The sequence below is a fragment of the Entelurus aequoreus genome, linkage group LG10 (assembly GCF_033978785.1).
Source record: "Entelurus aequoreus isolate RoL-2023_Sb linkage group LG10, RoL_Eaeq_v1.1, whole genome shotgun sequence".
NCBI classification, from domain to species: domain Eukaryota; kingdom Metazoa; phylum Chordata; class Actinopteri; order Syngnathiformes; family Syngnathidae; genus Entelurus; species Entelurus aequoreus.
Window position 1 is genome coordinate 73,682,035 of NC_084740.1, and position 11,346 is coordinate 73,693,380.

Sequence of the window (11,346 nt, forward strand, 5' to 3'; positions counted from 1 at the left end):
TTTGTCAGATACGTTGTTTGAAGTCTACAATCTGTCTTGTATTTAAAAGGAGTTGACCAAAAGGGAAGTGGAGTATGTGGCTCTGTCCAGGGACACCACAGAGACGGACCTGAAACAGAGGAGAGAGATCCGGGCTGGGACTGCCTTTTACGTTGACCAGGTAGGAGGTGACTACCAAAGGAGAGTGGGCACTTGAAGTTCCCCCTCATTCTGATGCGTGTCTTCGGTTATCTTCAACCAAATGTGTATTTAGAATTACATGCTCACAATTAGGTGCACATCCATCAATTATTATCATAACCAAGTAGTCAATGGATTAGTTTGTTCAACAAATCGAGTCATCAGATACAACACACTTCATGGCCTCAATGCATTTGTTTGACGATTTATTGACCTGCACATTTTTGTAGGTCAACAATATTATTGTCAACTAGAGATGTCCGATAATGGCTTTTTTGCCGATATTCCGATATTGTCCAACTCTTAATTACCGATTCCGATATCAACCGATACCGACAGTCGTGGAATTAACACATTATTATTAGAGATGTCCGATAATATCGGTCTGCCGATATTATCGGCCGATAAATGCGTTAAAATGTAATATCGGAAATTATCGGTATCGTTTTTTTTATTATCAGTATCGTTTTTTTATTTGTATTTTTTATTTTTTATTTAATCCACATAAAAAACACAAGATACACTTACAATTAGTGCACCAACCCAAAAAACTCCCTCCCCCATTTACACTCATTCACACTCATTCACACAAAAGGGTTGTTTCTTTCTGTTATTAATATTCTGGTTCCTACATTATATATCAATATATATCAATACAGTCTGCAAGGGATACAGTCCGTAAGCACACATGATTGTGCGTGCTGCTGGTCCACTAATAATACTAACCTTTAACAGTTAATTTTACAAATTTTCATTAATTACTAGTTTCTATGCAACTGTTTTTATATTGTTTTACTTTCTTTTTTATTCAAGAAAATGTTTTTAATTTATTTATCTTATTTTATTTTATTCATTTTTTTAAAAAGTACCTTATCTTCACCATACCTGGTTGTCCAAATTAGGCATAATAATGTGTTAATTCCACGACTGTATATATCGGTTGATATCGGTATCGGTTGATATCGGTATCGGTAATTAAAGAATTGGACAATATCGGCATATCGGATATCGGCAAAAAGCCATTATCGGACATCCCTAATTATTATGCCTAATTTTGTTGTGATGCCCCGCTGGATGCATCAAACCAGTGGTTCTCAAATGGGGGTACGCGTACCCCTGGGGGTTCTTGAAGGTATGCCAAAGGGTACGTGAGATTTTTTTTAAATGTCTGGTGAAAAGAAATGCAACAATGCAATATTCAGTGGTGACAGCTAGATTTTTTGTGGACATGTTCCATAAATATTGAAGAAATGTTTAGAATTAAGCTCATGAATCCAGATGGATCTCTATTACAATCCCCAAAGAGGGCACTTTAAGTGGATGATTACTTCTATGTGTAGAAATCTTTATTTATATTTGAATCACTTGTTTATTTTTCAACAAGTTTTTAGTTATTTTTATATCTTTTTTTTTTTTCAAATAGTTCAAGAAAGACCACAACAAATGAGCAATATTTTGCACTGTTATACAATTTAAAAACATGACATAGTGCTGTATTTTATTTCTTTATCTCTTTTTTTCAACCAAAAATGTTTTGCTCTGATTAGGGGGTACTTGAATTAAAAAAATTTTCACAGGGGGTACATCACTGAAAAAAGGTTGAGAACCACTGCATTAAACAATGTAACTTTACCATGAATTGATTTACGTGGACCCCGACTTAAACAAGTTGAAAAACTTATTTGGGTGTTACCATTTAGTGGTCAATTGTACGGAATATGTACTGTACTGTGCAATCTGCTAATACAAGTTTCAATCAATCAATCAAAAACAAGGTTTTCCAAAATAAGAGAACAACTTCCACTCCAGTTATGGAAAAAAGTGCCAACATGGCACTGCCATATTTATTATTGAAGTCACAAAGTGCATTATTTTTTTTAACATGCCTCAAAACAGCAGCTTGGAATTTGGGACATGCTCTCCCTGAGATAATCCTGATACCCACTACAACTATGGGAAATACTATACTTTGACTTGGGTTGGGGGGGCAGGGTTTGGTGGTAGTGGAGGTGTATATTGTAGCGTCCCGGAAGAGTTAGTGCTGCAAGGAGTTCTGTGTATTTGTTCTGTTGTGTTTATGTTGTGTTACGGTGTGGATGTTCTCTCGAACTGTGTTTGTCATTCTTGTTTGGTGTGGGTTCACAGTGTGGCGCATATTTGTAACAGTGTTAAAGTTGTTTATACGGTCACCCTCAGTGTGACCCGTATGGCTGTTGACCAAGTATGATTTGCATTCACTTGTGTGTGGGAAAAGCTGTAGATATTATGTGATTGGGCCGGCACGCAAATTGACTTTTTGAAACCGATACCGATAACTTTCGATATTACATTTTAAAGCATTTATCGGCCGATAATATCGGCAGTCCGATATTATCGGACATCCCTATTGTCAACATTAGATTACGACCAAATTACCCTCTGATGTAATGACAATATATAATAATAATAATCGAGCTGTATCCTTTCGAATGCAATAAACATGTGTTTCTAGTATATTTTAATATTTTAATCAAAAAGTCAACTTTTGAATATCCAAGTTAAATAAAACAAATAATAAAAGTAACGTCACGATTATCAATATTAAAGTTAAAGTACCATTGATAGAAAATGGATGGATGGATGATAGTCACACACACACTAGGTGTGGTGAAATTAACCTCTGCATTTGATCCATCTGGGGAGCAGTGAGCAGCAGCAGTGGCCGCGCTCTGGAATCATTTTGGTGATTTAACCCCTAATTCCAACCCTTGATGCTGAGTGCCTAGCAGGGAGGTAATGGCTCCCATTTTTATAGTCTTTGGTATGACTCGGCTGCGGTTTGAACTCAAAACCTACCAATCTCAGGTTGATCTCAGGGCGGACACTTTAACCACAAGGCCACTGAGCAGGCTTATCGCGGTATCGTTGAATGTACTAAAATGTACTTATACACACACTAAAATCTTTTAACCAAGTTGTGTTTTTTCAAATAACTGAAATACATAGACCCACAATATACTCTTTTGGCAGAGGAAACATCAAATATTGTTCTGGCTTCATAAGAGCCATGTTATTTGTATTTGTGTGTTGACATTTGTTTATCTTCTTCCATTTAAATTGGTAAACGTTTTAGAATGTTTTTTTAATAAATGCAAATTGACTGATTATTTTGTTTCACTTCCGGTTTATGTGACGTCACGCAAAATCACATCCTGTTGAAAACACCATTTTTCAACTTGAAACTGTTGGTTATAGATCAATTACCGTTCAAAGACAGCACAGCCGTTGATGTTCAAAGTGAATGTTGTATCTTATCTTGTATATCGTTTAATGGATACAATAAAACACAATTAAGCATATAAAGTCAACTTGTTTTTCCCCTCTACTGGTACTTTAAAGGCCTACTGAAATTAATTTTTTTTTATTTAAACGGGGATAGGAGATCAATTCTATGTGTCGTACTTGATCATTTTGCGATATTGACATATTTTTGCTGAAAGGATTTAGTATATAACAACGTCGATAAAGTTTGCAACTTTTGGTCTCTGATAAAAAAAAACCTTGCCCCTACCAGAAGTAGCGTGACGTTGTCAGTTGTTCACTCCCTCATATTTTCCTATTGTTTTCAACGCAGCTAGAGCTATTCGGACCGAGAAAGCGACGATTACCCCATTAATTTGAGCGAGGATGAAAGATTCGTGGATGAGGAATGTTAGAGTGACGGACTAGAATGCAGTGAAATACATATTTTTTTTCGCTCTGACCGTAACTTAGGTACAAGCTGGCTCATTGGATTCCACACACTCTCATTTTTCTATTGTGGATCACGGATTTGTATTTTAAACCACCTCGGATACTATATCCTCTTGAAAATGAGAGTCGAGAACGCGAAATGGACATTCACAGTGCCTTTTATCTCCACGACAATACATCGGCGAAGCTCTTTAGCATGAGCTAACGTGATAGCATCTGTCTCAAATGCAGATAGAAACAAAATAAAGAAATCCCTGACTGGAAGGATAGACGGAAGATCAACAATACTATTAAACCATGGACATGTAACTACACGGTTAATAGATCTCAGCCTGGCAAAGCTTAACAATGCTGTTGCTAACAACGCTAAGGCTAACTTAGCAACCGGACCTCACAGAGCTATGATAAAAACATTAGCGCTCCACCTACGCCAGCCAGCCCTCATCTGCTCATCAAGACCCGTGCTCACCTGCGTTCCAGCGATCGACGGCGCGACGAAGGACTTCACCCGATCATTCGTGCGGTGGGCGGCTAGCATCGGCTAGGCGTCTGCTATCCAAGTAAGTAGTCCTTGTTGTGTTGCTACAGCCAGCCGCTAATACATCGATCCCACCTACAACGTTCTTCTTTGCAGCCTCCATTGTTCATTAAACAAATTGCAAAAGATTCACCAACACAGATGTCCAGAATACTGTGGAATGAAATGAAAACAGAGCTTTTTTGTATTGTATTCAATGGGGAAGGCATACCTCTGTTCCCCTGGTTACGTCACGCGCATACGTCATCCTCCAAAGGCTTTTTCAACCGGAAGTTTAGCGGGAAATTTAAAATTGCACTTTATAAGTTAACCCGGCCGTATTGGCATGTGTTGCAATGTTAAGATTTCATCATTGATATATAAACTATCAGACTGCGTGGTCGGTAGTAGTGGCTTTCAGTAGGCCTTTAAAAGTCACTAGAAGTGCTAAATGGTGTCATCCTCTAATTTGCATCATTAGCCATGATGCATGTGCATGTATTCGTAGTTGATGCTGTAAGAGAGAGCGATAATGTGGGTAAGACAAAAAAAGTGAGTATAAAACATGAAAAGCAAATCAAATGTTTTTTAAACCAAAAATGTCCTTCTGTTGCTTCTTTTTGTCGTTTTGTTGTTATTGTTACAGTCAAGACTGAGCTGAAAGTGAGTACTTTTTAAATGCGGGAGAGTGATGTGTGCTTTTTTGTGAGCGTTTCCAAAGACATTGCTATTTTGGTTTTAAAAAAGTATGTGAAAAGCTCTGAATACTCGCTAATCAGAGCGACAAAGTAGCCAAGAAAAACATTTACAAGAAATCGTTCATCTGCTCTGCAATAACTGTTCTAAACAACATGGAATATGCCACACTGTTTGTAGTTGAGATAGGCTCCAGCAGACCCCGCGACCCCGAAAGGGACAAGCGGTAGAAAATGGATGGATGTTTTTCTTGTATGTCTGTTGCTGTGTGTAGATGTGTTTTTAATTGTGTGATCAAAGCCTTGTCAAATGCAAATTTATGTTTTTCATGTAGAAAACACATAAAGCCATATTCTATTCTGTTCTATTCTATTGTAAGTTAGCTACATAGATGCCTCCTGCTGCGTTTTCTTACTCTCTGGCAGACCAGATGTGTGCGAGGTGTGAAAAGAAGCGGGGTTACCCAATATGCCGCCACTTACTATACAGAGTTAGAACGACAGGCTACATTCGCAGACAGTCCCGTTGTAAGGTGTTAATGAGTGTGGACTACCACAAATATGGGAAACACTTACCGTATTTTTCGGAGTATAAGTCGCACCGCAGTATAAGTCGCACCTGCCGAAAATGCATAATAAAGAAGGAAAAAAACATATATAAGTCGCACTGGAGTATAAGTTGCATTTTTTGGGGAAATGTAATTGATAAAAGCCAACACCAAGAATAGACATTTGAAAGGCAATTTAAAATAAATCAAGAATAGTGAACAACAGGCTGAATAAGTGTATGTTATATGAGGCATAAATACCCAACTGAGAACGTGCCTGGTATGTTAACGTAACATATTATGGTAAGAGTCATTCAAATAACTATAACATATAGAACATGCTATACGTTTACTAAACAATCTGTCACTCCTAATCGCTAAATCCCATGAAATCTTATACGTCTAGTCTCTTACGTGAATGAGATAAATAATATTATTTGATATTTTACGGTAATGTGTTAATCATTTCACACATAATTCGCTCCTGAGTATAAGTCGCACCCCCGGCCAAGCTATGAAAAAAACTGCGACTTATAGTCCGAAAAATACGGTAATTGAATCCAACATAAGAACAAAAACATCTATTAATTTGACCTTAAAGGCCTACTGAAATGATTTTTTTTTATTTAAACGGGAATAGCAGATCCATTCTATGTGTCATACTTGATCATTTCGCGATATTGCCATATTTTTGCTGAAAGGATTTAGTAGAGAAAATCGACGATAAAGTTCGCAACTTTTGCTCGCTGATAAAAAAAGCCTTGCCTGTACCGGAAGTAGCGTGACGTCACAGGAGCTAGTATTCCTCACGATTTTCCTTTGTTTACAATGGAGCGAGAGAGATTTGGAGCGACAAAGCGACGATTACCCCATTAATTTGAGCGAGGATGAAAGATTCGTGGATGAGGAACGTTAGAGTGAAGAACTAGAGGCAGTGCAGGACGTATCTTTTTTTGCTCTGACCGTAACTTAGGTACAAGCTGGCTCATTGGATTCCACACTCTCTCCTTTTTCTATTGTGGATCACGGATTTGTATTTTAAACCACCTCGGATACTACCGTAATTTCCGGACTATAAGCCGCACCTGACTATAAGCCGCACCAGCTAAATTTAGGGGAAAATACAGATTGCTCCATATATAAGCCGCACCCGACTATAAGCCGCGGGTGATGTGTAATTACCATAGTATATAGGGGTTCCTGCTACCACGGAGGGGATTGTCGGGACAGAGATGACTGGGAACGCAAAGCGTCCCATTTATTAACAATAAATCTTTCAATCATTCAATCAAACTATCACATCTTTGACATGGCGAATAGCATTCGTGCAGAGTACAAATAATACAACGGTGCAAAGTAATACAAAGTGCTCGCCTGTACGTTATCAAAATAACCAGCCTACCGGTATATAAAAAGTCAGTCTTTAATCATTGTGTCATCGTCTTCCTCCTGCGTACTAAAACCACCGGAATCCTCTTTGTCGGTGTCGGAGAAGAACAGGCCGTAAATAAGCCGCACCCTTGTATAAGCCGCAGGGACCAGAACGAGGGGAAAAAGTAGCGGCTTATAGTCCGGAAATTACGGTATATCCTCTTGAAAATGAGAGTCGAGCACGCGAAATGGACATTCAAAGTGACTTTTATCTCCACGACAATACATCGCCGACACACTTAGCTACTGAGCTAACGTGATAGCATCGTTCTCAAATGCAGATAGAAACAAAATACATAAATCCCTGACTGGAAGGATAGACAGAAGATCAACAATACTATTAAACCATGGACATGTAACTACGCGGTTAATAATTCTCAGCCTGGTAAAGCTTAACAATGCTGTTGCTAACGACGCTAAGGCTAATTTAGCAACTTAGCAACCGGACCTCACAGAGCTATGATAAAAACTTTAGCGCTCCACCTACGCCAGCCAGCCCTCATCTGCCCATTCAACAGCCGTGCTCACCTGCGTTCCAGCGATCGACGACGCGACGAAGGACTTCATCCGTGGGTTTGGCGGCTAGCATCGGCTAGGCGTCTGCTAAGTCCTTGTTGTGTTGCTACCGCCAGCCGCTAATACACCGATCGATCCCACCTACAACGTTCTTCTTTGCAGCCTCCATTGTTCATTAAACAAATTGCAAAAGATTCACCAACACAGATGTCCAGAATACTGTGGAATTATGAAATGAAAACAGAGCTTGTTGTATAGGATTCTCTGGGCTCCGAATACTTCCCTTGTCCTGGTGACGTCACACGCATACGTCAGCATAATAAAACGTTTTTAACAGGAAGTGTGGCGGGAAATTTAGAATTGCACTTTATAAGTTAACCCGGCCGTATTGGCATGTGTTGCAATGTTAAGATTTCATCATTGATATATAAACTATCAGACTGCGTGGTCGGTAGTAGTGGCTTGTTTACTTCTCTCATCCGAACATATCTCTCAGCCTGTTTGGTCGCTCTAAAACCACAAGAGTACATGTGTACTGTATGTTAGTCAACATGTCTGCCGGGAACCTTTGAACTTCACACTTGGCAGGAAATCCGTCTTTCACTTCCCTTTCGGAGGTTTTAAACCGTTTCATGTGTGACTACATCCAGCCTGGCTGAGGTGTGGCTTGGTGTGTCCTTGAAAAACCGCGGCCAGAAAGTGATGTTTTGCAGACTCACAATGGCACGGCAGCATGGACACTCAACAGCCACGTTCTCTCCTCACCTTACCGACTGGTCGCACTCCAACTGTTGACTTTGCGGGCCATGTAACCATGGCGACTAGCCGTGCCCCATTATTCAGTGTGGTGTATCTCAGGAGAACTTTCTGCTCTCACACAGTAATCCACATAAACCCAGTTATCGCCAGTTTATTGTTTCCCACTAATAAATCAGAGCACCTTTTCTCCGCCTGAATAATAGGCTGCATTTTATACTATTCTATTGTAGTCACTAGAACCACTACCACCTTGGTGTTTTATCACTGCATCAATTCTCAGCTCACAGGTTTGGTCTTCAGTAACCAGAAAACCCACAGCCAATTAGTGCTAATAGTGTGATATAAATAGACTGCAGCCGGTGTCGGATGTTAGTATTATGCAATGTGGAGGTTATCATTAATAACTGGCTGGATGAGTGATCTTGTTAAGTGCTTGTACGTGCCCCTGCGTGAGAGAGTGTACCAAGGTCTTTGCTTTTGTGGCTGATTTTACATCATTACATTTATTTTTATAATGCCAGGTGGCAGTTATCGTTAATAACTGGCAGGAGGAGTGATCGCATGATTCATACAACACATACCTTGCCTACATGCATCTGCCAGTGTGTGAACGTTTGTACCTCAGGGTTTGACTTTGTGTAATATTTTGAGTCTTTCTATTTATTTATTTTATGCAAGGTGGCCGCTATCACTAATAACTTGCGGGAGGAGGGATTGCGTTAATTATATGACTTGACTATGTTGTGCACACATGGGCCTGTGCGTGAGCGAGCATACCATGGGCTTTGAATCATGGACTTTTTCTAGCCCCTCTATTTATTTCCCATAACGCAAGGTGGTGGTTATCATTAATAACTGGCAGGAGAAGCGATCACATTCATTGGATGACGCGTAGAGTGTGCACATGCCCGTGTGACAGTAAGTGTACATTTTGGCTTTGTGAATTATTGTAGTTATTGTGAGTCTTTCTATTTATGTATATTATGCAATGTGGCAGTTATCATTAATAATTGTCAGGAGGAGTTGTCACATTATGTTTTATAAGACGCATATGTTGCCTGCATGCGTGTGCCAGTGTGTGAACGATGGTACTTTAGGCATTGACTTTGTGAGTTATTTGGAGTCTTTCTATGTTCTGTATTTCCATTGGGCAAGGTGGCCACTACCACTAATAACTGGCGGCAGGAGGAATTGCAATATCGCTGTATATGTCCTCCTTGAGCATGTTGTGCACGCATGTGACTGTGCGTGACGGACTTTACTTTATGGACTATTTCTGTCTCTCTATTTATTTCCCACAACACAAGGCGGTGGGTATCATTAATAACTGGCACGAGGAGTGGTTAGATTAAATGTCTGAGACGAATACAGTGTGCGTACGTGCCCGCGCGTGGGAGTTTGTACCAAGGGCTGGGACTTTGTGAAATTTTACATGTTGTTCAGTTTATGTTTACATCGCTAGGTGGCTATTATCGTTAATAACTGGCAGGAGGAGGGACTGCATTTATGATACGACTTAACTATGTTGCGCATTAGGGATGTCCGATAATGGCTTTTTGCCGATATCCGATATTCCGATATTGTCCAACTCTTTAATTACCGATACCGATATCAACCGATACCGATATCAACCGATATATGCAGTCGTGGAATTAACACTTTATTATGCCTAATTTGGACAACCATGTATGGTGAAGATAAGGTACTTTTTAAAAAAAATAATAAAATAAGATAACTAAATTAAAAACATTTTCTTGAATAAAAAAGAAAGTAAAACAATATAAAAACAGTTACCGTAATTTCCGGACTATAAGCCGCACCCGACTATAAGCCGCACCAGCTAAATTTAGGGGAAAATACAGATTGCTCCATATATAAGCCGCACCCGACTATAAGCCGCAGGGTTTTGATGTGTAATTACCGTAGTATATAGGGGTTCCTGCTACCACGGAGGGGATTGTCGGGACAGAGATGACTGTTTGGGAACGCAAAGCGTCCCATTTATTAACAATAAATCTTTCAATCATTCAATCAAACTTTCACATCTTTGACATGGCGAACAGCATTCGTGCAGAATACAAATAATACAACGGTGCAAAGTAATACAAAGTGCTCGCATGTACGTTATCAAAATAACCAGCCTACCGGTATATGAAAAGTCAGTCTTTAATCATTGTGTCATCGTCTTCCTCCTGCGTACTAAAACCACCGAAATCCTTTTTGTCGTTGTCGGAAAAGAACAGGCCGTAAATAAGCCGCACCCTTGTATAAGCCGCAGGGACCAGAACGAGGGGAAAAAGTAGCGGCTTATAGTCCGGAAATTACGGTACATAGAAACTAGTAATTAATGAAAATGAGTGAAATTAAGTGTTAAAGGTTAGTACTATTAGTGGAGCAGCAGCACGCACAATCATGTGTGCTTACGGACTGTATCCCTTGCAGACTGTATTGATATATATTGATATATAATGTAGGAACCAGAATATTGATAACAGAAAGAAATGGGGGGAGGGAGGTTTTTTGGGTTGGTGCACTAATTGTAAGTGTATCTTGTGTTTTTTATGTTGATTTAATAAAAAATAAAAAAAACAAACAAAAAAAAAACGATACAGATAATAAAAAAACCGATACCGATAATTTCCGATATTACATTTTAACGCATTTATCGGCCGATAATATCGGACATCCCTTTTGCGCGTGCATGTGCCCATGCGTGAGCGACCATGCCATGGACTTTTTTAAGTCGTTTTATTTATTTTTATAAAGCAAGGTTGTTGTTATCATTAATAACTTGTGAGAGGAGCGTTCACATGAGTTGCATCAATTACAAGACACTTATAGTATGTGTTGTGTGTATGTGCTTGTACATTGTGAGTCTTCTAGTCCGCAAGCTGGCGGTAGTTATTAATAATTAGCGGGAGGAGCCATCGCATGATTCGCTTGTAGTATGTGTTGTGCTTTTATGCAA

General features: G+C 39.4%; 1 protein-coding gene across 3 annotated transcripts in view; it reads left to right on the forward strand.

The window, feature by feature from the left end:
* Window positions 1-11,346, forward strand: part of vwa8 (von Willebrand factor A domain containing 8) — a 304,338-nt gene that overhangs the window by 69,548 nt on the left and 223,444 nt on the right. For all 3 annotated transcript variants that reach the window (XM_062061646.1, XM_062061645.1, XM_062061644.1), the window contains one exon: window positions 50-160. In XM_062061646.1, the coding sequence (XP_061917630.1) occupies window positions 50-160 (111 nt within the window). The remainder of the gene's footprint in view (window positions 1-49; window positions 161-11,346) is intronic.